The sequence below is a fragment of the Dipodomys merriami genome, unplaced genomic scaffold (genome assembly GCF_024711535.1).
Source record: "Dipodomys merriami isolate MVZ:Mamm:240054 unplaced genomic scaffold, mDipMer1.0.p SCAF_8, whole genome shotgun sequence".
Lineage (NCBI taxonomy): Eukaryota > Metazoa > Chordata > Mammalia > Rodentia > Heteromyidae > Dipodomys > Dipodomys merriami.
In genome coordinates, this window is record NW_027206401.1 from 32930385 (window position 1) to 32958194 (window position 27810).

A 27810-nucleotide genomic window follows, 5' to 3' on the forward strand; every position below is an offset into this window, starting at 1 on the left:
TGCTAGCATGTGTTCATGTTTAGTCACACATCACACGTTTATCTAAAAGTTTGCTGTACATCTGTATACCATATCTAGTATCTGTAGGCTACCTAACTTTATATAAATAATACCATGGTCTTCCATTCATTCCTCCTTCTCCCAAGACTGTTCTTTAGATTTACCCATGTTGGAATATTGATGGGAACCATTCCCTTTAACTACTATAATCTACCTGTATCATTCAACAACTTAAATGCTGATGGACATTTAAATTGTTAAGCATAAACAGGGTTGCAAAGAACATCTTTGCATCCATGTTTGAGTAACTTGCTGGCTGAATGTGTGTTTGGGGGGGGAGGTGCTGGGAATTGAACCCAGGGCTTTGGGCACAATAGAAAAACAGTCTAGCATTAAGCTACATTCCCAGACCAACTTTGCTGTTCTTTGAGACCAACTTCCCATTCTCTGTGAAATCAGTAAACAAATGATTGACTGGTTATACTTTCACACACACAATCTGTAAGGTCATTTCAGTACTAGCAGAGGCACAAGTAACTCTTGCTGGGGTTACCACCAGAAGCCTACAGTTCTTGTGGCATCCAGCATCTCTGATTTCCACCACTGGCCTCTTTTAGTGGAGGCCAGTGCCCTGAGATTTTATTTTATTTTTTTATGCTGGTCCTGGGGCATGAACTTAGGTCCTGGGCACTGTCTCTGAGCTTTCTTTCCTCAAAGCTAGGACTCTACCATGTGAACTACAGCTCTACTTCCAGCTTTTTGTTGATTAATTGGAGATAATAGTCTTATGGACTTTCTTGCCTGGGCTGGCTTTGAACTGAAATCCTCAGATCTCAGCCTCCCAAGTGGCTAAAATTACAGGCATGAGTCACCAGCACCCAGCCAGTGCCCTGAGATTTGCTGGGAACAGCTACATGGCCTTTCTATGGCTTGTTCCACAACTTCCTCACCAGTATGCTTCTTCATGCTTTATCCTTTTGATCATTCAGTGGTTTCTAGTTCCTGGTCAGGACTGAAATGTTGGCAAGAGAGTGAAAAGCAGAGCAGAGAATGGAGACTGTTCATCGGCTTCTTTCTTCCTCACACAGCAATTTTTTTTTTAACAGATGCAATTACATTTGAGAGCTGGAGAGAGCAGAATTTTATGTTTTATTTCTTTATTCATCATTTTACAAATGCTATTCACTGTAAAAAGGAAATTGCCTTTGTAGTTTGGTTCTTTCGGTTCAGCACTGGAGTGCTCGGAGTTTCAGTTTAACACCAGCTGCCGCTGCCACCACTACCACCTTGCATCTGATGACTGCGAACCAGCCAGGGAGGGCGGGCGACAAATCAGGCAGAGTTCATTTAAATTCAATATATTTTTTATTCTTTGTAAATACAATGAGTACAACCTTTTAACTTCACAAATCAGTTAATTCACTTTGTACAAGAAAAGTTTTACTCATCCTATGATAGTCCAAGTGCTGAATTGTTTTCTCCTCAGTGCTAGTACCTAATAAATCAAAATGTGAAAAGTACAGCAGCTATTTAAAAATGTTTGTTCCTACATTTCCATAAGTAGAGATTCACATCAAAGGAGCAGCTTACTGTGTAGGACAATGTGTGTGTGTGTGTGTGTGTGTGTGTGTGTGTGTGTGTGTGTGTGTGTGTGTGTGTGTGTGTGTGTGTGTGTGTGTGTGTACACACACATCCAAGGCTTTACTAGAAACCAGAGCGTTCTGAAAAGGATTGAAGAGTCTCAGGCTATGAGCAATGCATCAATCAAGAAACCTTTTAGCATTAAGACCTTGAGGTTTCTTTTGGCCCTGTGTTTGTGGTGGTGGGGGGAACATGCTGACCAGTAGCTTGCACCCCATTGCCTGTGGTTTCAGCACTAGTCAAGAGGACAGCAGTCTGCCTCTCACTCTCATCTCCACTGTATTTGGTTTTGCTGTTTTCACTCATTTCCCTCCCTTGTGTTCTTTCAGTAAAGCTCTGCTGTATTTGAGATGTTATTCAACCTGAAGTCCTGGTGAGAATCTCAGTTTTGTCCACCAATTCCTTTGACAAGTTTGCCTGGCCTATGGTATTAAAAAAAAAAAAAAGGGAAGAAGAAAGAATGAGAAAGAAAAAGGGAAGGGGAGATACAGAAAAAGAAAAAAATCACACAATGGGAGCTACTTTTCACTTATTAACTCAGTTCTGAAGGCCACTTCATGATGTATGACAATAGCAGGGAATCTTTTGATAATACTTTTGATTTAAAACCTAACAATTATTTTTTTTAAATAAATGCTCCAACGTAACACAGTTCTGAAGGCTGCCACATGATGTTATCCACAGAGCTGTTAGTCAACCAAATATATGTGCTAACCAGGAAAACATTTAAAAGTGTGACATGTCTATCAGCTTTTGATAGCTCAGCTGAATGTCCAGATCATTCTATGGTGACCCTCCCCAGATGGCCTCCTCCCAGGGCATGGCAGAAATGGTATTTTTTTGTCTTTGTATTTGTCAGATGGTTCTGTGTTACCCCTTTTCTTCCTGGCTGCCCCATCTTGGATGAGCAGTAGGTCATAGCTACGGGAGCTGTTTTGTGTCCGTTGGTATTTTTTTTTCCTGAAGGTTCCACACTTTTGCAGGTTTCCACTTCCTGAAAGGTTTGTTAGTTGAGGCTTGTTCTCCACAAGTAGTAGTTCATTTGACACTGTCCCATCCTGAAGAGGCGGGGCTTGGAGAGCTTAGATATCACTGGACTTGTACATATCTGAAAGCAGTCTCGTGATTGGCACATTGCCGATGGTTTTTTTGAAAAACACTTCCTCTATGGTGGATGGGCTAATAGAACGTAAAGCTGGCAAAAGCAACAGGAGTTTTCCGAAGCGGCAAGGTTGAGTGGGGTATCTGGAAGGTGAGAAGCCATGAAAGCAATGTCAGAGCCCAACACTAACAGCAATTCATCTCTTATACTTGAGCACACATTATCTCTAGAATAGTATCCTGAGGTGGGTCTCTTAAGTCACATCCTGCCCCTGCAATAGGGTCCTGGACAAGCACTGTTGTCCCCATTTCCCAGGTAGACTACCTGAGGCACAAAGACCCTACATGACACTGCTAAAAATCACAAGGGATGGGCTGGGAATGTGGCTTAGTGGTGGAGTGCTTACCTAGCCCTGGGTTTGGTTCTTTAGTAGAATAAACAGAAAAAGCCAGAATTGGTGCTATGGCTCAAGTGGTAAGAGTGCTAGCCTTGAGCAAAAGAAGCTCAGGGACAGTGTCCAGGCCCTGAGTTCAAACCTGAGGACTAGTCAAAAAAAAAAAATCACAAGGGAGTGCATTTGATTGAGAGAAAAAAAGAGAACAGTTTTTAAAGAAATGGTGTTAATATGTAGGCAATAATTAACTGAGTATTGCCATTGTAGCAAACAAGCCTACCTGATAAAGCTCCTATCAGAATCCACATTTTCTAATTCTCCATGCTCCCTCACCAGGCTATTTCCCTCAAATAAAATGGCTTCTTTTTCTAAGCAATTCTCCCAATTATTATTCAGGCATTATACTTAGTCACTCTCAGGAATAATTCCACCCTTATTACATTGCAAATTAAAGACTAAGTTCTGTTGGGTGGCAGTGCCACCCAACTTTCATGTCAATGAAATTGGCACACAATTAAAGATGTGAGAAATTGCTTAACAATCTCCTCTCTTGATGTCCAACATATATCTGTACTCAGATGTGCAAGTTCTGCTGTCTTTGGAAGCCACCTCAGCTGTGTGGCCCTGATGCTTCTGCAGCCAGTGGCTGAGAGTCTCGTTATCAATGCACTGGACAAGGTCAGCCCCCTTCACAGACACAAGCCATCTAAAGCACTAAGCTCTCGAGACATGGATGCATGACTATGCCAGGCTCAATACCGGCCATAGGTACTGAAAACCAAGATAACAAAATTCCTCAGAGTTTGGTAGCTCTGTTTAAAGCCTAATTCCCACTCTGCTGACAAAGTCCTGGAAAGTAACCTCCATGCTGTCTCTTAGCTGTGGGCAAATAAGAGCCTTGCTCCCCAACCACATATGAGGCTTATGACCCTCAGTGGGCCTTGACCATCTCATTTGGCTCTTACATCACCCACATTCATGATCATCCATGGACAGGCCACCAGACCATGTGGAATAGAAATAACAATGTGAATGGAAAGGTGAAACTCATCTACATTAAAGAAAAGCCACCACCCAAATCCTACCACTTGTTCTCCTGGCTGAACGTATCTGCAGGTTTCCTAGAAAGTAATCCCAAGTCTTGTACCTTCCTCTGACTTTGGCCACTTCCTGTGGCCAAGGCAGCTCTGTGTTTCCCTTTCTAGAATTAGACACGGGAGAAAACCCTTCAGAGTAAGAATGGTTGCCTAGACCATCTCCACAGCTTTTGCCCATTTCCCAAGATTTCTCCAAGATGGAAATAATTCCACCCAGGAAGGATGGATTTTGGAGACTCAATACACAGTGATCCTGGGGATTGAACCTAGAATGCAGTGGATACTAGGCAAGTAAGTGCTCTGCAGCTGAGCTACATCCCCAGTTTGACAATGAATGCTTGGTTTCTGTGCATAGCTTGTCAACTCATCTACTCATGCACTCTTTTTATTGTCTAGCAGGAAAAAGGCAGGTTAGTCAGTCAGGAAAATAACTGTTACTTGTGGAATTGTGTGCCACCCACAAACAATAACAATGTGTGTGTGAGTGTCTGATAGACTGCTCAAAATTATTTTTAGAATATCTATGGCCATTGTTTAAGCCATATAGCATACGTAACTAGAAACTTCCTTTCAGTTTTAACTGTGTTGCATCTGTGGCAGATCTGTGTACTCAGTCTTCAGTTATAACTGAGTTTTGTGGAATTACAGTTCCTAGCCTATCCTTTCATCCTGGACAATAAGAGCAAGCCTTATAGAGCTGGAACAATTAGCTCTACCTGCATGTTAACTTTTCAGTTTAATTTCAGATTTTATTTTTCTAGACAGTGCTGGATGCAAGCATGTTCCTTGATATGAACTAGATAAGAAACAAGGCATAGTGGGTTTTGTCACCTGTAAGTCTCTAGATATTAAACAACAGCTGCAGCTTACATCATGAAATAAGGATTCATATCAAAGCAAATGTGGTCCAGCCACAGATGGTCCCCTTGTTTTGAAGGTGGGAGTGGGGTGGTTTCCTTGCTGCTTCTCTAAAATAGATGGCTGTTCACCTGTGGTGGAATTCTCCCCGTTACGTTATTGGCAGTGTGGCATTTCAGGCTCTGTCAGACTTTCTTGGCTTACCTTCCAGGCACCTCACTAAATACCTCTGGCCAGGTCCTCCACCGCTTCCCCAGGGAAATCTTTCCACCATTCGAAGATCCGCTTGCGTGTCATTTTCTCCATCAATTAACACATCTAGATCTTCCTTGCCCCCTTCCATCTCTCCCACTCCCCACCTTACTTTGCTCTCCTCTTTGGTCTGAACTGGGGTGACATTCGTTCCCACTTTCATGATAGAAAGGGGAAATGTTTTTTCTTTCTGGTATTTCACATCTACCTGCAGCCCTGTGCATGACAGTAACCAGCAAAGGCTTAGCTGGGCCAGTAACAGAATACCATGTTACTATCAGTTTGGTATTCTTAGTGTCTCAGTGACTGCAAATATCAAAGGTCAATTATGCTGTACAAATCAGTTTTTAGTGGGGGTGGGAAGTACCCAAACTATGTACTGCTTCATTTTGTAATTTTTTTTGGTCTTTTCTTTTTTGGTACTGGGGATCAAACCCAATACATTGCACATGCTAGAAAAGCACTTTGCCACTGAGCTACATCCCAGCCCATCCACAAATATTAAGAGCCTGCTATTTTATAATTCAACAAGGATTTTAAAATTTCAAACTGTGGTATTTATTTTGGAAACAAACATAGACACATCTACTTAATATAGTTTCAGTGATAATCCATGGATAGTGAAAAGATTTTATTCATTCAGCATTCAGAAGGGAATTTGGGATGGAAATAAGGACATCCTAGCAGAAGTGGTGAATGGATATGGATAACTTGTGACTTTCCTGACCCCTTATGGGAGGGAGGCATTAATGACCTCTATCCATTTGATGCAGTTACTCCCACCAGTGTCTTTGGCCAATGTTGAGATGCAGTCAGGCCTTTAAAGGTCCCTCTCAAGATTAATCTAGAGAATGAACAAGAATATCAAGTCTATTCTAATCTCAGAGCCATCAAAGTCCAAACTTAGGAAACTAAAAAGGTTCTATTGCCTTTAGAAGCCTTTATGTATCTGAAAATGGAATCTGAATATCTGGCGGGTCCATCTCTTGATGGGCTTGCTCTGTGCTGAGCGAAGGAGAGATTTTACTGGAGTGCCAGGGTCTGAGTGTTTCTACAAATAGCCCAGGATAGAGGATTTTGCTTGGCCAGAACTAACGTAGTAGGTGTGGGGACTCAAAATAACTGCAACAGTTATGAAAAGGAATAAAGATGACCTTTCTGGAAAGTTCCCTGGTCCTATTTGTGACTTGGTATCTGAAGAAAGCCACTTTTTTTCCTCCAAGGATGATGTGACCACTCTCTACAATATCAGTGTAACACTTTAGCCCTCATTTTTTAGTCTCCCCTATCTCCATTCACACAAATGATTTAGTTTGTCAAAGTGTTCTGCCAGAACAACTGTAAAATGTCTGGCCATGCTTTCATTGTGATCACCTAGTTTGATTTGCTCCCCTCCCTCACCCTGAGAGACAGGTGAGGACTTGGATGCTAACGAAATTAACCAACTAGCCACAGGATAATTAGTCACGAAGGTTTGAACTGGCTCTTACTGCCAGCTTACAACTTCACAAAGGAAGCAATTTTCTTAAGTACATGTTCAAGACAAGTAAGGGTCACCTGGTATGGATGTAGCTGTTGAGTGTTAGCTGAGCCTCATCTTGAAGAGCTGCAATGGCTGCAGCATTCCGGAAGCTTCTCAGTTCAGAGCCACTGTGTGTCGGAACTAGAAATGAAGGCCAGGAAACTGTGTTAGACAGCACAAGAAATGCTATGGGAATAGAAGGTTCTGGAAGTGGGTGCCCACCAGGACAGCATCCATGGTCCTTCCAACCAGAGAAGATGGAGCCAGCCTGAGAGTACCAACTTCCTGAAAAACATCGCCTTTTTTGAGTAGCAAAACTGGAGAGGAAGAAGAGATAAGGGTGGGGGTGAGGGGTGGGAGGGGGGCTTGTGTCTGCTTACCCGCTTTGAAAGTGACAATACATTTCAGACAGGCAAATTCAGTAGCGTCTAATCGGAGCTGTCTGAACCGAGCTACCACCTCTTGTAAAGCCTGTATTTCAGATATGATCTTGTTCAGCTTCTGAGAATCTGTGTTGTCACCATTCATGCCTAGAATAAAAATATGGGATAAATATTCTAATATGAAGACATTTTCATGATTTAATATTGATTTTTGACAAAAAATTCTTGCATATCACTATCTATTCAATTGTCACTCTAAGATATCTGATTCCATGTAAACTGGCTATATTGTATGAAAGTTAATACAAAATCTTTTCTTGGATGATAACAAACACAGTAATTTGCATTTAAATAACAATGCAAGCAGTCATGAATACAACAAAACAACATTATTTGCATTTAAATATAGATTTATAAATGACAGGTATACTCTATTGTTCAGCAGGAATTTGTTATTCTTTACATGTTGTTCTTTTTTCAGTAATGTATTTTTATGGTAATTTCTACAACAAAGTCATTAAATTGTGCAATTCTTACCAGATACAGCCAGTAGAGTGTTAGCATCAACCGGAATGGCCCATTGTGCTATTCCTAGAACAAACAGTTCTCTCCAAGCATCTTCCAAAAGCATCAGCTGTCATACAATAGATGTATAATATAATATAGTGTGTAATTTATAAATTTATAAACAATTTCAATATGTAAATTTCCATTATTTTAAAGTCTTTTTAAATGCCTGTCTTGGTGAATCTTTTTTTTTCTGAAAAGTCTAGCTTTCCCTTATTTCCCATATTTTCTTTCTTTTTTGTTTTTAAAAGTGCCTATAGATCTGCACATGTATTTCAGGGTCAGCCATTTTAATTCCTGAAAGTTTGCTTCCCTCATGAAAAAGGGTCTTTGCATCCATCAATGTCTGACCACCTAGAAACTTCTCTGGCAATGAAATGTCACTGGCAGCTCAGCAGGTGGATTCTTCTGGCATCAAATGCCAATATTTTCCAGGTTGAGTATTTCTGACTAAGCTTTGCAGGTCTAGGTCCCTGTCATCCTGGAGGGCTGAGGGGGTTGGGCAGGGAGAGAGGAGAGATCACTAATTCCCAAGAGGCATGCGGGGGGGGGGGGGGGGGAAATCAGGGTGTAATTATGTTAATCGGGTTTTGCTGAGTTTACCTCATTTCTCTGACTGATTTTCCTGAGACTCATAAGTGGACAGCATCAAGGTGCTTGTCATTTTCATTCTCATAAAAATGTGCTACTGAATATTTAAAATGAAAAGCTGTCTTTGCCAAATTAATAAACTGGGTTCCACTTCATTGTAGTTTGCTTATTGTCAAAGGTTTCTGCCAAAAGGCTAAGTGGCCGACAGTAAGTGAATTTTATTTGGGTTAAAGAGTCTACAAATACTTGTTTTGAGGGAAAAATATACAAATTTACACACATGCAGGCACATATGCACACACACGCAAGCATACACACACACCCCATGCAAAGAGCAAAAGATAAAACCAACCAGTAACCCTGGTCAAATATCTAACAGCCTGGAAAGCAATCTTTATTTAAAAAAAAAAAAAATCTTTCAAAAATCAGCCAATCCTGGATGATTTATGCCAATGAATTTCTTTCCTGGGGAGCTAAGAATCATGAAGGCTTATAACTTAAATCACAATTAGATCAAAAGGTTTAATTTTAATAATGCTTTATTTTTTGGCTTATTGTATTAAGTATAGGAAATAATTTTAGATGCAAAATAAACAATGTCTACTCTGGCCATATTTCATTCTAGATGACTATTTTTAGCACATTGCCTAGTCTTTCTGAAGGAAATGTATTTCATATTAAAGGAAACTTTTATGCTACAATTAGAAGTGAATTAAAAAATTAAATCTTTTGTTTTTAGAACTACATATTAAAGCTGGGGCTGTAACATGCTTATAGAGCCCTTGCCTAGCATGGGTTTGATCCCCAACTCCAGAAGTGAAAAAAAATGCCCAACCTTATTAGCTTATTAGCTTTTAGAGAAATTTGTCATTAATTTCTGAGAATGTATTGCTACCAGCAATGGTATCAATACTGTTTCCTCTCCTCTGACGTTAGAAAAAATGCTGGAAAGGGCCATTTCTGATATCTCTAGCAACAAAATTTCTGGGGTTTGGTCTATTGCTATATATGTGTGGGTTTTTTTGTTTTTTTTGTTTTTGGTTTTTTGGTCAGTCATGGGGCTTGAACTCTAGGCCTGGACGCTGTCCCTCAGCTCTTCAACTGGACTAGCTCTCTACCACTTGAGCCACAGTGCCACTTCTGGTTTTCTGGGTGGTTTATTAGAGGTAAGAGTCTCACAGCCTTTCCTGCCCAGGCTGGCTTTGAACCATGATCCTCAGTTCTCAGCCTCCTGTACAGCTAGGATTATAGGTATGATCACCAGCGCCTGCCATGATGCAAGTTTTAGCTCCACATAATTCCCCTCTCTCTGAAGGTCATTTCCCACATATGTCTATTTGTTTACAAAATCTCTAAAAGCACTTAAAGAATCAAGAAAGATGGACCTGAGGGTGTTGCTTGGTGATAGAGTGTTTGCCTAGTATATTTGAGGCCTTGAGCTTGATTCCTGGCACCATAACAAAACAAACACGAATCAAGAACACGAACTGCAGTATATGTGTGGTATAATCTCAATCCTTACATACAGATACATCCATGGCCAAAACTATGAGGGTCACAATGGAGGACGTAAAGCTGAGAATGTAACACTAGGACATTAGTTCTAAAAATCCCATCGGAGACTAACATCTCAGTTCTCAGTTCTTCCTGCCTCATCCTCCTTAGCATTTTTGATTCCCAGTTGTACCCCCACTGCTGGATGTTTCTCTCACTTCCAATGTTCTTAAGCAAACATCATTTACCATTTTGTTTGGCATTTGTTTTTTGAAGGGGACAGGATCTCAGTAAGTAAACAATAAATGTTGGAGAAGATGCAGGGAAAATGGAACCCTCATAGGCTGTTGGGGGAAATATGAACAAGTGCAACCATTATGAAAGTCAATATGACAGTTCTTCAAAAAATGAAAAACAGGCCTACCTTATGGCCCCACCATACTAATACTGGGCACTTATCTGAAGGGCTATCAATCAGTATATAAGAAAGACACCTCCATACCCATGTTTACTGGTGCTGTTCACAATAGCCAAATAGTGAAATCAGCCAAGGTGACAAACAACAGATATAGGTATATGATACATACATACCATAGAATATTACACAACCAGAAAGAACAATGAAATCATGTCATTTGTAGAAAAAAAATAAAGAATGGAATTGGGGAAAACCATGTTGAGTGAGATAAGCCAAACTTAAAAAGCCAAATATCATGTTTCACTCATTTGTGGAAGCTGTGTTTAAAGACATACATATTTGTGGGCATGAACATCCACCCATCCATATATATATATATATTTATGTATATATATACATAAATTTATATTCATAGAACATAATTGTAACTATGACATTGTTTAGAGGGATGAGAAAGAAGGAAGAAGGAAGAAGAAAGATGGAGGGTGAAAAATTTTGAAATATGTTGCAACTATGAAGATGCCGCAAGAAATCTTAGTGAGCTACGTGTCAGCGGCTCACACCCATAATCATAGCTACTCAGGAGGCTGAGATCTGGGGACTGCATTTCAAAGCCAGTCCAGGCAGGAAAGTCCATGAGACTCTTATCTCCAATAAACTACTCAGAAAAAGCCAGACGTGATGCTTCAAGTGGTAGAGTGCTAGTCTTGAGCACAAAGAGGCTCAGGGAAAGTGTTCAGGCCCAGAGTTCAAGCCCCAGTACCAGCAATATATATATATATATATATATATATATATATATATATAGAGAGAGAGAGAGAGAGAGAGAGAGAGAGAGAGAGAGAGAGAGAGAGAGAGAAAACTAAACAATAAAACTTGTTGAAATTGTTTCAAAAATGGGGAGAGAGGAAGGGAGAGTAACAGAGGCTTAAGTATGGTTGAGATAATTCATTGCATATGTACAACTAATGTATACTAATTAATAATTCTAAAGAAAACATCATTTTATCAACATTTTTCTCTTTTTTGTTTGTTTTGATGGTAATTTGAACTCAGGGCCTCCTGCCTGCTAGGCTGGCATTCAACCACTTAAGGCATACCTCCAGTCCTGACTTTTGCTTTCAAGATAAGGTCTCACAAAGCTTTCTGCTCAGATTAGCCTTGAGCCATGATCTTTCCTTTCTTAACCCCCTGGGTAACTAGGATTATTGGCCCATACAACCACATCTAATTTACCCAAAGTTTTAAGAAGCATTAAGATTTTTAAAAATTTTAAGATTAAACTTGATGTTTCAATTAAACTAAAAAAGGGGATCATGTTCTTTTGAATATGTTTTCCCTAGACCAGATCCAGCTTTCCTGAAATAACATAATTGCATTTCTTACTAATGACTCCATAGGTAGATATTTTGAAGCTACTGATAGACGCAAAAATAAACAGCTTTCTCATTGCTGTAAAAACGCATGCCTGCCTTGGATTTATCTTAGTAATAATGAGTTTTATAAGGCTGAGCGTTAATGCTTCATTTCTAATCCCCTTCCCCCAGGACCTCAGTGTCCCGTTGGACCTACCTGGTCTTGCAAAGACAGTGTGGAAAAAGCTGGCACACTCTTAGCCCACTTGATGCTCATAAACAGAAGCCTGGCAGCTGATTCACACACAGACTCTGTGGCCACTTCGTAGAGATACATGGGAGTCCCATTCACTTCATGGGGATACTGAGAAAAAAAGAGGGACAGACATCTGAAAATGGGGCAACCACAGCTTTGCAAGAGGAGCCAAAGCCTTTCAATTTCCTAAGTAAATAAGGGGAAAGGGTACAAAGAAATTTGGGTGTGTGGGGGTGGGGGAGAGGGGACAAGCATTATTTAGAGTTTGGGAAATACTGAATGTCAGGGCAGGCCCATCTGTATCCGTTGGGACCTCTGACTTCCTGAGACGATCTGGCTTTTCTAGTCCCTGCAGCAAATTTCCTTGGGCTGAGCCAAGTACCAGGCCTGGCTCCCAATTTAGACAAGAGCTGCTTGCGTTTGTGTAAATAAAAATAGATGTGAAAAAGTATAAATTAATAGGCATCCCAAACACAAATATGCATATGAGTATTTTTAGAAAGGATTAGTATATTATGGAAATATTTCAATTAGACATCTTAATCATTCACAGAGCATTCCCATTCATAACTGACAACATATTCATAACACTACTTTCCCGAGCTTATTATACATATCAAGGGTAAGAAAGCAATATTAAATATTGTGCGGGTGTCTGTGCCCAGGTGTTTGGCTTCCCTGCAGTGTGGGGCTGCAGCTGGTCCTCAGGAGGAAATCCTGGACCCTTTTTCCCCCTAGAGTGGGGGCCCTGGGGAAGAATCAGCTGGAGGTCTTGAGGCTAGTCCCTAGGTGGCAGCCTTCCCAGATGAATGTTGCACACTGTGGCCCTGCTAGTAGGGGCTCCATCCTGGTGCAAATCCACCAGGCTCCCAAGCCAGGAAGGAGCTTGTGGGAGATGAAATCAGATTCTGCGCACGGTCCTAATAGTGTGCGCTCCATATTTCTTTCTCCTTGTATTGGGACTCCACTGCTTTACCCAAGATGGAAGATCCCAGGGATTTAGGACTCCTGGAGTTCCTCCCTCCAACAGGTGTCAACTATTGTCTTTTTCTGGCCTCCGGGAACATGGTTGCCCTCTGAGTTTAAACAGAGTTCCCGCCCATCTACCCATGACCACCCACGAGTAGAACTTTCTGGAAGATGAGCTTGGGAGCCCCCCTTTTTGGCCTCTCGGAGGTCGAGTCTGCTGTACTCTCCAGTACGAGCATCTTTGGCTGGCCCCTGGCAAGTCCTCCCTCTCTTCGCTTAGCCCATTTGCACGCATCCTCCTCCTTCCATGGCCCAGCCCCATCTCTCGGGGCCTCCTGGCGAGATCACCGACCTTGGGCGTGGGCTGCGCCAGGCTCACGAGGGTCTGCCGCTCGGGGGTGGTGGACACGGCCGCCAGCTCCAGGCCGTGCGGCTCCAGCTGTGTGACCGCCGTGAAGAAGGCGGGAGCGGGCAGCGCGGCCGAGGGGAAGTGCGCGGCCGCCCCGTTCTCCTCCTTGTGTCCGCGGAAGTACAGGGCCACCTGCTTGCGGATGGTGGACGTGCGAGGCCCCCGCTCGTGCTGCACGGCTGCAGAGGTAGACAGACACACGGCCAGGATCAGAGACGCTGCCACATCTGTCACTGTCGCGCTCCTCCGCTAATGCCACATCTGGGCTGGCTAGGTCACCCGAGGGGCTCCGAGAGGCCGCAAGAGAGAGGGAGTGGGGGCGCGGGGATTATTCAGGACGCCAAGACCCCAAAGGGTCACGATAATGGGCCAGCCTAGAGTGTTCTGGGCCTGCTCCCGGCTCCTCTTGCTCCAAGGTCATTGGGAAACCAGAGATCCTGTAAAAAGTAGTGATGAGGGGTCCTCGCCTCTAGGACTGAAATAAGGGAGTGTCACCCACGCCTGACACAGCCTCTGCGCTGGTGTCTCTAACAGCTCTGCTTAAGAAGGGGCTGGCCCCACCCCCTGGCCGGCCCCCAGGGCTTTGGCTTCCAGGGCCCCACGGACACGGGGCGGGGCGGGGCAGAGAGGGGGAATGCTGGGGGGAGGGGACCTGAGAGAGCCCATCTTTGGGTGTGCTGGAGGAAGGCAGAGGAGATGTGACAATTACCACCAACAGTTTAAACAAACAAATTAATTCAGGGCAATCTTCCGCCTGCGGAGCTGACAACTTGTCAATACATAAGTTCAACAGGTTTCTTCTGCTTCCTGCTCAGCACAGGATAGGCTGGGGAGGGGAGGGGGGGCGCTGTGCCTTTGGTGGCTGTTACCTGGCCCACACCACCTCCATCTCTCCCCTCCAACCTCTCTTGCCCAGGATCCTCAGCCCCACCTGAGCCCTGGAAACATTCTTGCCAAGACACAATGACAGAGGAGGACACAAGGACACAGCTTGGATTGTGCCCTATGCCCAGGAAGCATTCTGAAGTCTCAGATCTTGAGCATGTTTGAACCTGGGTGGTGAGCCGGCCCCTGGGTGTCAGTCACCCAGCCTTTTCCCGCCCTTTTCTCGGTTTTCTGTAGAATGGAGTGAAGGAACTGGAAAAACCCAGACTAGCCCAATGGCCAAACTGTGAATTTTCGACGAGTTCAATGTATTCCCATTTCTGCTCTCCAGCTACCAATACACCACAATCTCTCATCTTCCCCTCCCTCCTTCCAGGGATACTTTTGAGACTGAGATTCTAGAAGAGCCACCAAGAACTAAAAAGAGAAGCATGAAGAGGGATTGAGATTCCAGGCAGGAAATATCTTCCCTGTGTCCCTAGAGGCACCGAGTCCCCCAGTCTCTGCCTTTGTGCCAGTAATTTAGGGGAGCAAATTTCCACTGCGAGCATCAGTCTTGTCCTGGAGACTTCAGTGGGGTCAGCCTGGAACTCATGTAGAGAGGATATGGTCAATTCCCAGCATCTGGGAAGATTTATTCTGTTTGGAGCTAGCTAATATGCATAGGAGTATCATGTGTTTTCTATGCATATAGTTTATTTATCCATCGACCTCACAAGAATAAATGGATTGCTGATTACCATCTTTGTTCATGTTGACTTCCAAACACTTCTTCAGCCGACATGCCCTGCATTGGTTTCTGTGTGTCTTGTCTACCGGGCAGCCTCCCTGGAAAAAAAAAAGAGAGAGAGAGAGAGAGAGAGAGAGAGAGAGAGAGAGTAGGTCAGAGATCCTCTGGGTCCTTTCAGAGGAGCAGAAATGGTGACTGCAGGAAAGAATCAGCTTGGGGACCCCCACCTGGCAACAAACCCTGGAGTTTCCAGGTTGGGCTAGGGAGAGCCTTGGGCACTGGTAAGGCTAGAGAAGGAGCTGGGATTTCCCAGGCTACAAGAGGGTCAGTCTTCTACCCATGGAATCTGACAAGGAAAAAAAAAAACCAAAACTCCTAGCAGGTGAAGTCTGGGCATGCCTGGTTTGTCAGATTTCCCAGAGGAGAACTTTCAGTCAACCTGGACAAGACTTTCCAGGACTGAAGAGAGTAAGTAACAGGGCTCTGAGCTCTATGAGAAACCAGTTTCTGGAATCCCTCTCCCAACATTATTCTTTCCACTTTCAGGTCTTGAATCTACTTCTTGCTGCCAACCTATGAACTTACCTGATGCAAATATCTCCTATTCATTCTTCATTCTTCTCTAATCTCCCTTTTGCTTTGGTTCCAAAATAATCCTTACAAACAGCATGTTGAAACAACTCTAAAGTTTTAAAGACGAGCCTGTTTCCAGATTTATGGAAACATCCATTTCCCCAAAATGAGGCAGTAACCAGAATGACTAGGGAGTCAAGGTCTATAAAAGGTGAAGATGTGAAGGGAACCAGTTCCAGGCCTAGAGAAAGTTCTAGAAATGGTCATTGTGTAAATATGTCTAGAAAAATAATATGATAGGCTGATTGGCAGAGTGAAAGTACAGATTGCAAATCATCAGACTAAGTGATTTAAAAAAGGTAGTCACTACTTTAGAAATATTTGTATGATGGAAAAAGTAAAATCCTTACTTAAAACAATTTTCTAGGAAAAAAATTTTGATCATAAAGGAGAAACTTAACAAAGTTTCTTCCAGAATTTATCCAATGTTACGTTTTGTTACTGAAAAAACATATAGATACATAAAGAGTCCTATGTACATATGTTTGTTTGATTTTTTAAATTTTTTATAGTACAGGATTGAATCCAGGACACCTGCTATAACTACTCTACCACTGAACATCCCTAACACAGAGAATATATCTAAGAAGTTTGATACTCTCATATTTCTTTTTTTAACTGTTTTTTTTTTTGTCTTTTCTGAAGCTGGGGGAGGGGTGTCAAATCAAGGATGTCACAGTTGCTAGTCAAGCATTTGCCATTGAACTACATCCCAGCCCCTCTCTCATCTTTCTATAAATTGCCACTATTATATTTGTAAAGAATAATTAAAATAATAAAATGCATGTAATTGTGTGTATGTGTGTGTGTGTGTCCTAAGATTTGAACTCTGAGCCTTAGCACTTTCCCTGAGTGATTTTGCTAGTGCTCTATCACTTGAACCACAGCTCCACTTTTGGCTTTTGGTGGTTAATTGAAGAGTCTTTTCTGCCCAAATTCACTTCAAAAGACCTCAGCCTTCCTGAATAGCTAAGAGGCATGAGCCACCGATGCTGTGTCCAATACTACATATTTTAATTTGCTTTGCAATCTCAAATTTTCATATACTCTGAAATTACAAGGCATACATTTCCCCTGAAATATTTTTAGGAAAAAAATTCTTTAGAATGTACTTTTATGTGGCCTCCCTTCTTAGACACAAGATCCTGTGTTCAATCCTTAGTACAAAAAAAAAAGCTAAAAAAACTTATTAAAAATCAAGGTGTAACAGATGTTAAAACAATTTCTAAATGCCTGCATTACTGTTAGTAATAAATTGAAATAGTGCTTAACCTGTGTTAGAACAAAAAGGAAGGACATAAATGATTTTTGGTTCCTAAGAAATTCTTCAAGCCAATGTAAATACCTCAATGTGAAAGAGGCTTAAAGAACTTGTTATAAAATGCGATCAAATGTCCCACTGCAACACCATCTTCCCAGTATTCTGCTAAACATGCAATTGCAAAATGGAAGCCTTCATTAGTTCTTAAGTATGTCTTCAAATCAGACCAAATGTATATAAATATCTGTTGCCTGAGAGCAGGAAGAATGAGCTTCTCAGCTTGGCCCCTTTATTCTCTTTGCAAGAAGAGAAACATGGGACCTGATGAGCCTATTATCACTCCTTTCCAAACGCTTGGATTGATATCAATGTGTTTAAATTGATAGCCATTTGCTTTTAAAATTCCAAGCATAATATCAGAGATAACATCTAGATACAAGTGAAAGATAACCTAAGTAGACGACTGTTTGAATCTGACACCCAACAGTAATTGTAGCCCTATGGAGCTCTTGGGGTACAGTCCTATGTGAGTGTATAATGTGATGCATCCCTGGGGAGAAGCTAGACACGGATACAGATCTGAGTGTCCAATTAAACAGGTAATAGGGCTGAGAGTTTAAAATAACTTATCCAAATGCAAATGTCTTCTCATTTTTGCCACCAATCCAAATCTGTCAGAAATGGAAGTGAGCAGGCATGCCTTCAGAAAAGGAGTCAAATCTCTAGTGTCAGACTGTCTGTGTGTCTGTTAGCATGCATTATAAACATTAATTAATGGAAGCTTTTTTACAATTCGGTTACAAAGGGCAATTCTTAGAAGTGAAGGCAGAAGCCTCTTGTGCTGAAGTCTGTGTTCCTTGCAGAGGAGAGAGAAAAGTATGGCACTAGAAAGTTGATCTCCTAGGTTGAAATGAATCCACTGCAGAGCAGGAAACTGAGTCAGTCAAGGAATCCTGCTTATTCTATGGGGAAGCTTAGTTTCACACTCAGTTCATATCCTGAGTGTCTGGCTTCTTTAAGGTAGTTCTGTAGCCCAGTGTTGGTGGCTCACCCCAGCAATCCTAGCTACTCAGAAGACTGAGATATGAGGATCACAGTTTAAAGCCAGTCCCAGGCAAGGAATTCGGTGAGACTCTCATCTCCAAGTAACCACCAAAAAGCCGGAAGTGGAGCTATGGCTCAAGTGGAAGAGCACTAGCCTTGAGCAAAATCACTTAGGGACAGTGCCTAGGTCCTGAGCTCAAGCCCCAGGGGAAAAACAAAAAGCTAGCTCTACCTGCTTTGGACCAAAGCACAACCAACCAGGCACATCTCTCTCTCTCTCTCTCTCTCTCTCTCTCTCTGAAAATGGAAGAGGATACAGGAACCTGGAAGGATGCCAACTACACTTTTCTCTGAGTCTTCTTTTCTTAACCACCCTGACTTTTCCCAATAAATCCCAGTAAAAGTTCCAAGAGTTCTAAAGCTCTTATCACTCAGTTCTAGAGCAGCCCCGCTTCCCAGGAGCCAAGAGTGTGAACTAGCACCTCTGAAGTTAGCTAATGGTGGCAGTGATTGTGCTCAAATTACCATGTGTGGGAGGGCAAGGGGGGCACAGAAATGGAGGGATGAAGATCGAACAAAATGCAGCAATGGTGCTCACTGGACACTCTTGAAAATAAACTATATACAACTTGTGGATGGGGGTGGGAGGGAAAAATCGCGAAGGGGTGACATTGTCCGAAAAGAAATGTATTCTTTACAAGACTTATGCAATTGTAACCTGTCTGCACATCATCTTTATAATAAGAATATAATTTAAAAACAAATTCCTATGTGCCTTTTTCTGTCATTCCAGGCTGCGGGAGCCTGAGCTTGGGTGCTGGCAGATATGTGTGTGTGTGTGTGTGTGTGTGTGTGTGTGTGTGTGTGTGTGTGTGTGTGTGTGTGTAACAGGCTGGCAACAAAACATGGCTTTCATCTGCTTGCCACTTGCAGTTTAGATTCTGAAGTTCTTTAGGCCCCCTGGGCTGGCTTCATAGCCAGTAGTGTGTCAATATCTAATAGGGGTTTAAAGAAATAATAAGGTATGGGAAGGCTGTGGGAGTTCAGACTTCCTTTCTGTAAGTGCATCTGTCCCTCCCTTAACTCAGCCCCACGACCCAGCGCCCAACAGCCTCCAGAGTTGAGGCAGCAGGAGGGGAGAGGAAGGAGAGGTCAGCGTCTGCCTCCCCTCTGCAGAGTGGAAACTTAGAAGAGGCCTTGGCACAAAGGAGGGAGAGGTGGCAGAGGGGAGCCGGCAGCCAAGCTCTAGGCTAAAGGTACCTGGTTTCCAGACTTGCAGACGTACGTCCTGTTCCTCCGGATACTCCGCTTGAAAAACCCGGAGCAGCCGTCGCAAGCGTAGACGCCGTAGTGTTTCCCGGAGCTGCGGTCACCGCACACTTTGCAGGGGATATCTAAAATGCGGCCTGAAATCGCAGAAACGAAGGGGAAGGCGGGAAGGAGCGACCGGGAGAGGAGGGCGGAGAAGAGGGAGGAAAGGGGAGAGGGAGAGAGGGATGCTAAGCAATCTGACCTCTGAAGGGATTAGCATCGAAGCTGCGGTAAAAGCAAATAATGAAGTGATTTTATAGCCAAACTTTTTTTCCTTGAGCAAGTGTCAGTTTCCTACAATGAGCATTATTCATGCACCGCTACTTGTATTTGGGTCTCCTCTAATCGCCGAGACCCATTTTGGAATAAAAGATTACAGCAGGCCCCGGCGGCGGCATAGCTCGCTGTTGCCTTTCTGCTCCGGGGGAAAGTTTTGGCCGCCTCCCTCCTCTGCTCTCGCATTTAACAGAGGAAAGTTGTTAGTGAGCGCTTGAGGAGACAAACTTGAAATGTAAAAGGGAAAAGAAGAAAAACAAACACGGCTGGAACCAGGGACGGCAGCTGGAAGGCAATCGAGTTTTCATGCAGCTCTGCCCGGCGGTCGTTATTATTAGGATTATTATTGTGATGCTAATACTCAGTTTATTAATGATAATAAGGGTAGTGGTAATTGCCCAACTTTCTCTTTACCTATTTTTAAAAACGTTTGGTGGATCGCTTTTGAGAACTTTTTTTTTTTGCTCCCAAAATGTCTCTGCAAAGTAGCAAGAGTCTAGGCAAGCCTGTGGACAGCATGCAAGTTGATGTATCCCCAAACTGGTTACTGTGGGACATCGCCCCTTCTCTCCCTTCCTCCCAAGTCCTTTCTCCCTGAAGACTGGCCTACCCCCCACCCCCCTTGGGCCTGTGTATGTCTTTCTCCAGTGTCCCCCCCCTTCATCACTAGTCAAGGCTGATTATTTTTCCTTTTCCTTGATAGACTCTAATTTCTCTAGACTGTGTCCCTTAGCCCCATTGGACTGTGGCTGAAGAGAACTTTCCTTGCAATCCTGCAAGCCTGCGGTGCCCAGGACCTTCAATGAACGTTAGAAAGAAGGTAATAAGCAAAGGGGGAAATTGTTTTTCTCTTAGGTTCTAGAGTCCAAAAGTTCCTGAAGTGGTTTATAAGAACTTAGAAATCTGCAGAACGTAGGGAGTATTTTAAGAAGCGTTAACACCTTAATCTTTTTAAGTTTATAGTAATTAACTTATTAATTAACTTGATTTTTTCCATAGCTTCCTCTCCACAGGCCTCTAACCTGGGCCCTGGAGGTCTCCAGACAACTGCTTCAAGAGTGCTTAGGTTGGGGTCCAGAAAGGCTGGGTGCTAGGATGACGGGGAAAGGGGGGCGGGAAGGTGAGGGTGCTGCCTGGGTAGATTCCTGAGGCATGGGGGGGGGCCTGCTCTGGGATTCTGAGTCGTGGGAGTGGATTGGCAGCCTGAGCCTGGACCCTGGTCTCAGGTGCCTGGGGGTAGAGGGAGCGTGGGGGGAGTGGACAGGGGTGGGGGGTCGGGAAGGACTAGGCTCAGCCGGGGTAATTACAACCCCGCCACAGCACCTGCCTTTAGAGCCACCAGTGACCCGTCAAAAAGAGTAGCATGGGAATTCAGACGACGACAAAGGCCGGCGAGGGAGGCGCTGGGCGCTGCGGTCACCTCCTCCGTGCCCCCTCTCTCGCAGGGTGGGAGGGGTGTTTGGGCTGGGAGTGGGAGGGAGGGTCTGCAAGCGAGCCGAGCGAGCGAGGCCGCAATGGTCTGGTCGTCCACCTTCTCCGGCCTGTCACCCGGCCTAAAGAAACTCTTGGTCGCCTCGGAGCCAGGGTCGCTTTCCTTTACTGTACCACCGCCCTCACGCTCGAAGCAGTAAACTAAAGTTTCCATATTCTGCAAACATCCTCCTTTGCAGAGCACACTCACTGGGCTCACACCGGGTCCATGTTGAGGGCCCAGCAGTACTGTCACCCCAGCTCTCCTCTGACCGGTGGCCCTGGGGGAGAAGGGTCGGATGTCTCCCCTCCCCCATGCAGACTGGAGGTCAAGGACTTGTCTCTTTGGAGAACCCAACGGTAGTGTGTGGAAGATGAGTACGAGGCTGGTGACCCTCCGCGGACTGGACCCCGGGACAGTCGCCCCTTGGGTTGCCACCGCTGCCGATCGGCCTTGTAATGGAAACAGAGCTCCGAGCCGGGGTTCCCAGGGCAGATTAGAGCCAGGGAACGGGACTGGGGCGGGGCACGGGAGGGAGGGAAGCAAGAATTCCAGCGCATGGCGGGTCTGCGCCGCAGACCCAGCCACGCAGCCACGTTAAGGTGACTTGGGGTCACGAGACAAGCTGGTTGACCCTGTTGCAAAGCTTCTCTCATTTAACAAGCAGAGCGAGCTCCGACGTGAGGCCAGCCAGAGTTTCCTGAGGCTGGAAACCGTTCTTAACTTCCCTCGCCAGGGGGTCCCTTCGGGGCTTTTTGTGTGTCATAATTGCCTAAAGATATATGGCAGCTTCGATTACTGTAATTACCATCAGAGGCTGTTGAAAGAAGTTAGTCTGGACTGCAGGGGTGACTGCCCAGGGTCTTGTTACCACCCAGGCAGGGCTCGGGGTGACATCGCGCTGCCCTCTAGCCGGCCAAAGCGGAACGAGGTGGGAGACCTCCCTGCCCGCTTGTTCCTGACCTACCCAGTAGCGCGCCGACCCCCTGGCTGCCGGGGGCCGCAGGGCCGCAGGTTTCTGCCAGCTGCCGCCGCGGGTGTGCGGTGAGGCCGGGGCAGCGGCGCTGCGGGCGGGGGGCCGCTGCCCCGCGGGCCTGGGCAGCCTCGGCGGCGGCGGGAAAGCACTCCAGTCCCCCCGCCCCCCAGTGTGCCTGCTCTGCCCCCAGCCCATCCGAGGGTCCGCCCGCATCTCAGGTCGCAGGCCGACGAGCCGAGCTTCGCATCTGTTCCTTTCCACGCGTCCGAGGCCTCACCTTTCAAGCCTCCCAGAGGGGGTGGTCTTCGCACCCCAAGTGGGCACCCCAACCCGACGCGCTTTACTTCCAGGGCAGAGGCGAGGAGGGTCTGGCTCAGAGCGAGCCGGCCCGCAGACCTCCCCCGCCCCAGGCCCACCGCCTGCGGGTCTTTGCAGTGGAGACTTGGAAAGGCCTCTTGGGCCTCTTGGGCCCCAGGACTCTGATAACACAAAGCAAGCGAGCCCCAGGTCCCAGGGCTCGGAACAGCTAGGGCCAGGGTAGGCCCAAGGCTAACGGGAAACGCCGCAAGATCGGCCGCGCATTCCCGCCACCGAGGACTTTCCTTCTCTGCTCGCCCTGCCCCAGCTCCAGACGTTCTGTTCCTCTTTTTGTTCACGTTCATTTTGCTCCAGTTTTTCATCGGGCAGCACTCAAACCAAACGGACAGAAGGAAGACACACACTACTTCTAGCGCGGGTGGGAGATGGGGCGGGACCGCATCCTCCTGCAGTGGGACTTCATTACCAGTCCTCAGAAGTATCTGCGACGCTCCCAACTTTCAAAGACGCGGGACAATGGGGGCTGGGAGCGGGGGCGAAAAGGACCGATCAGCGCCCCCCAAAATGCTCTAAGGGAAAACCACACCCCGGGGCAATGTGGGGGAACCTGTGCCACGGCCGCCCCAGCCATCTCCCCGAAACCCCGCGACTTCGGCTCCCCCTAGAAGGCGGGAACTGAAAAGCCCCAGGGGGGCGACCCTAGCCCCGCGGCTTTGCCTTCCGAACGCCGGCTCGGGCCTGCAAATTCTCGAGTCCCGCGGGGACTGAGCACGCAAATACCGTTGCGCACCCCAGTGGCCCTTCGCTCCCGCGTCGGGGGTGGGGGTGGGGGGAGATCAGCCGAGGCTTGGCATTCCTCCGCCAGCGGCTGAAGAAGTTGCGGGAAAGGGAGACGCGTCTGTAGGGAGGCAGGCCGCGCACCGCGGCGGGTGCTGAGCTCCCGCTCAAAAAGTCCTGGGATTAGAGCTTTGGTCCTCCCTTTGCTCGAGCGGTTCGCCATACTTAAAATTCCCCAGTTATGACCTACGCGGATTTAGGATTAAAGGAAAATGTGACTTTTACATGGTCTCTGCTTCCCAGTTTGCAGGATTATTCGAAATAGCAAGAAACGGGGTGTAAAGCATTCCATTCACAATCCGCTTTGCACAGAGTTGCTTTTGCGCGCAGGAGCTCGGAGTTTGGAGCGAAAGTGTTACTGTGCTGCGGCCCGGAGCGGTGGCCGGTCCCCCCGCCACCCCCGCCCCGCGTGTCCCTCTCCCCGCCGCAGCACCTGGCAATGGGAACCACTCATTGGACTGGCTAGTGGGCTGCGTGAGTCGCAGCCTTCCCACCGCACCAGAGAGAAGGGAGCAATCCAGAAGCAACGAAATCGCTCTCCCCTTCCCGCGAAACGCTCCAGCTCACGGTCTACGAGAAGCTGGGCCAAAGGGCCCACGACCGCTGGAGTCTCCCGGTGGGAGCCGCAGCGCTCCGGGCAGGACCGCCCCGGGCCTCCCCGCCCGCCCTCCCCCGGGCTGCGCGCCTGGGCCCCCCGCGGCGGCCCGAGAGGTACCCACTTGTTGATCCGGCTGGCTTGCTCATGCTGGCGGTCCCGGGGCGGAGGGGTTGGTGGGCACTGCCCGAGTCCCGGCCGGCAGCGCCCGCCTCGCTGCCGGGCGCCGCCGCTCTCCAGCCTCCCTCCAGCCTGCGAGGCTCCCACGCGGGACAGGTGGGGATCGGGTCGCGCGCTGCTCTCTCCAGGCCTTCAGAATCCGTTCCACGCTCGCAGTGTAAGCATCCTTAAGTTTCTTTCCCGGCTCTTGCAAAACTGCAGCTGCGGGGAGCGCTGTTCGGGAGGGACACACGCTTGGACAGACAGACTGAAGAAAGGAGGCCAGCCTGGGGGAGGGGGGGCTATTGAAGGACAGAGACACGAGAGTGGTCTTCCTAGGAAGCAAACAGGGCAGAATCTCCCTCCTTCCCCATTCCTGTCACTCGGGCTCGAGTCTCCCCCTCTACGTAGGCATGCGGAGAGGGTGCAGCTCTCCACCGAGCGCCGGTCTTCTAACGAAAGACAGGGAGGGGGGAAAACCCCACCAAAACACAAAAAACAACTGCAGTGTCGGAGGCGGATGGGCCCCGTGCAGTCAGAACCTAGAGCGCGGGGGGGGGGGGGGGACTAGATCGCTGGGAAATCTTCCGAGGGAAAAGGCAGCCGCGTCCGGGTTTCCGGGGAGAGCCGCGCGCGCAGCGCCAAAGGGCCCCCGAAGTTCATTACCCTGGGACTGACTTTGTGCCTGTCGCTGCGGGCTGGGTCCCCTGTAATATCTCCAGAAGCGCTCTGACAGGCAGCGGCGGGGAGGGGAATAGGGCGTCCCTGGCCCACTTAGCTTTTCCCCCAACTCCTGGCGGGGTCTGACGTCAGCCATGTGCGAGGCGGGGATGGGAAGAGGGAGGGGGTTAAATGCTAATGATATTAATGAACCTCCCAGCGGCTCCCAAAGAAAATGCAGGCGCTCGCGGAGCTGCGGAGTTCGAGTGTGCAAATGCGAGTGCGGCTCCGTGCGTGCGTGCGTGCCGGGGAGGACGGCGCTGCTCTTGTAATAAAAATGAATTTTTTTAAAAATTCTATTTCTTGGCAAGGGAGAAGGGGAGGGGAGATGGGGCTTTCTCAAAAAAAAAAAAAAAAAGCAAAAAAACAAAACACAGCAAAAAAACCCGCTTCCCCCACCCCCACCCGCTCTTTCCAGAGTGCCAGATAGATTCCGTGGAAGAAATTGTGTGGCTGTGTTTGATGTGAGTTGGTTCATTGTTGGTCCCGTGCCCCTTCTGTTGGGTAAAACTTGGATCTGGCCCGAGGTAAGTCATTTATTCCTTTTGCATCTATCTATGGAAAGTCGGAGCTGAGGGTACTGTGAACAGACTTGGGGGCCTGGGAATGGGGTCTTCGGGAGGAGGGGGGCTCTCCGCGTCCCTTCGGCCTTCGCGTGGGGTGCGGGGATTGGGTACCAGCCCCAAGGAGGGCGGTGCCAGTTTCTTCCGTGCAAACTCGGCCCACATAGAGCTGGGCGAAGCTACTCTTTCCTTCATTGGGGGCACTGGGGCGCCTGAAAAGGCAGGGCTTCCCCTCCCTCGGCTGGTCGTCCCCCCTCTCCCCCGTCCTCCCCCCCTCCTCCGCATCGGGCATAGTCGGCTGCCCCGCTCAGGGCGCAGAGATTCCAGAAAGCTTCCCCCCAGCCGCGGCGCGCCCGGCCGCGAGTCCCCGGCTCCCGGCGCGGCGCAGGCGGGGAGAGCGCGCGCCGAGGGAGCGCTGATTTCCGATCGCTAGGAGAGTAATTCTGTTGAAGCTCTCGGGGCAGCTTGAACTTGCAGAACCCGAGTTTGCCAGCTTCTTCTCCCGCGGTGGCGGGATGGGGTAAGGGTGGGGGGGCCATGGGCTCGGCCAGAGGTCAGAGGTCGTGTCTCCCGTCCCGGGCGAGGGCTGGGAGAGGGGCGCGGTGCCTAGCGCCGGGCGTGGCTGCCCAGCCCGGGGCCCCCAGCTCTCCCCGCAGGCGCTGCGTCTCCTGGGGCTTCCGAATCGGGTTTGTGTGCGTGGAAGTGAGTGGTGGCGTCTCCCGGAGCCGCGAACCAGAGGGAGCCGGCCGTGCGCTCGGGTCCCCGCGGTCACAGCAAGTGACCGCAACTTTCCGCCACCCGCCGGGCTGGAGGCGCAGCCCCGGGCCGCGAACCTGTGTCCTCCCCGGGGCGGCGCGGCCAGCAAGGCGCAGGGTTTGGGGTCACGGGGAAACAGAGAAGGAGAACTATTTCCCAAGTCACCTCTCCTTCACATTTTTTTTTCCCCACATCGATACGTTGAGGACATTGTGGGGCACAGACAGAAGCCGAAGGGAATTGTTTCCATGACAGTTCAAGCTGGGCTAGCAGGCAGCCCCGGCGGAACACAAACTCGAACTCCGAGCCCAGAGAAAGAAGGGATTTGGGGTGAGCGATTGAGAAACAAGATGCCGGGTTTGGTTTTGGGATCACCCGGTTTTTACTCCCGCCACAAATCCACTGGCTGCTGGAGTGGTCGTCACCACCGCCACCGCCACCGCCACGAAGCGGAGCCGGCCCAAGGGGGCGCTTGGTTAAGGACAAAGAACTTCAGGATTCGAACTAATTTGACGAGGGCCAAGATAAGGGCTGCGGTGGTGGGACCAGTGGGGGTGCAGGGGGTAGTTTCAGTGTGTTGGGCAAGTTGGAGATCTAGGAGCTATTTTGCAGGTGAAGGGCCAAGGGGGTAGGGCGGTGGCTCTCCCTGGGCTCCAGATTGCCCCTTTTCTTGTGCCAGCCGGGCTCCTAGGTAGGCACTAAAACTTAGGGAAAATACTCAAGATCGAAATGGAATATTCTCTTTCTCCCACACCAGTCCCTAATCAAGCTGGGTGTTGAAGAGCCTACCACACACACACACACACACACACACACACACACACACACACACACACACACACACACACAGCCCTGGCAAAAGGCACAACACGTTCACACACACACCAGCAAACATATGCGTCCTGTGTGCTGAGCGCCCGGCTGTAATTATCCTGCGCGCTTTGCATAATTCACAATGCAGTTCTGAAATCATCGTGATGACTTTCTGGCATGATTGGTTCGCTGGTTACAGCGGCAAGCAGCTCCACGGTAGGAGGGTGGGGTAGGAGGCTGGGGACTGGAGCACCGTCGCCCACCAGGACTCGAAGAAGCCCAAAGCCAGAGGGCTCACGGGCCTCCACGAATGCCAAATTGCTGCTGACCACAGGGACCCGCGTGCTAAGCTGTGGAAACTTGCGGGTATCTTGGGCAAAACTCAAACAAAAAAAAGCTTCTGCCGGACAAAACGTTCTTTTTTTTTTTTCTTTCCAAAAATCACTAGTGGGTCCAGCACACTGCCTGAGTCATAGTGCGTTCTGCATGCACGTTGTGGGAAAGAAGGTAGGATGGAAAGAAAGAAGGGAGAGAGGGAGGGAGAGATAAGAGGAGGGAGAGAGAGAGAAAGAAGAAGGTAGTTTTCATGAGATTTCCTGGGCCTCAGGAGGCACTGTAAGTCTACTAGTAGCCAGGTGATGGGAATCCAGGCTCTGTCCAACTAGCTGTGCAACCTTGAGCAAATGACTAGACCTCTCTGGGCTCCAGCTTGTTATTTGTAAAAAGATCGGCTTCAGTTCAACGCTAGAGAAGTTTCAAGAATTTTTCCCCCTGTGAGGTCACTAAGGAAAATGATGAAGGGCCAGGACTACCTCAGAAACATTTTTAAACTACACCTTTAGTTACAAGGTAAAATATATAGCTTCAGAGGTGGGGAAAGCCACACCTCAGTGGTTTTGGAAGCCTTTCTAACCAGTTCCAAATATAGCCACTCATTTCTTCTTTAGTCTTTTGTAAATATAGAACTGTCAAACCCAAACTTAAAACATGGAGAAGGCTGCCAGGTGCTGGTGGCTCACGCCTGTAATCCTAGCTACAAGAGGTTAGTATGTGAGGAAGCCTGCCAGGGCAGGAGACTCTTAGTTCCAATTTACTACCAAAAAAGCCACACATGAAGCTGTGGCTCAAGGGTAGAGTGCTAGCCTTAAGCAAAA

General features: G+C 47.4%; 1 protein-coding gene across 1 annotated transcript; it reads right to left on the reverse strand.

Annotated features, from left to right (window-relative positions):
- Positions 1–1379: 1379 nt before the first annotated feature.
- On the reverse strand, positions 1380–24195 carry Nr2e1 (nuclear receptor subfamily 2 group E member 1). The gene is made up of 9 exons (XM_070010984.1): positions 23770–24195; positions 19122–19267; positions 14934–15021; positions 13252–13487; positions 11892–12038; positions 7787–7883; positions 7247–7396; positions 6902–7007; positions 1380–2886 (listed from the first exon to the last, which is right to left on the reverse strand). The coding sequence occupies exons 1-9, from the start codon at positions 23792–23794 to the stop codon at positions 2724–2726; spliced, it is 1158 nt and encodes a 385-aa protein (XP_069867085.1). The 5' UTR covers positions 23795–24195; the 3' UTR covers positions 1380–2723.
- Between the last annotated feature and the right edge of the window lie 3615 nt (positions 24196–27810).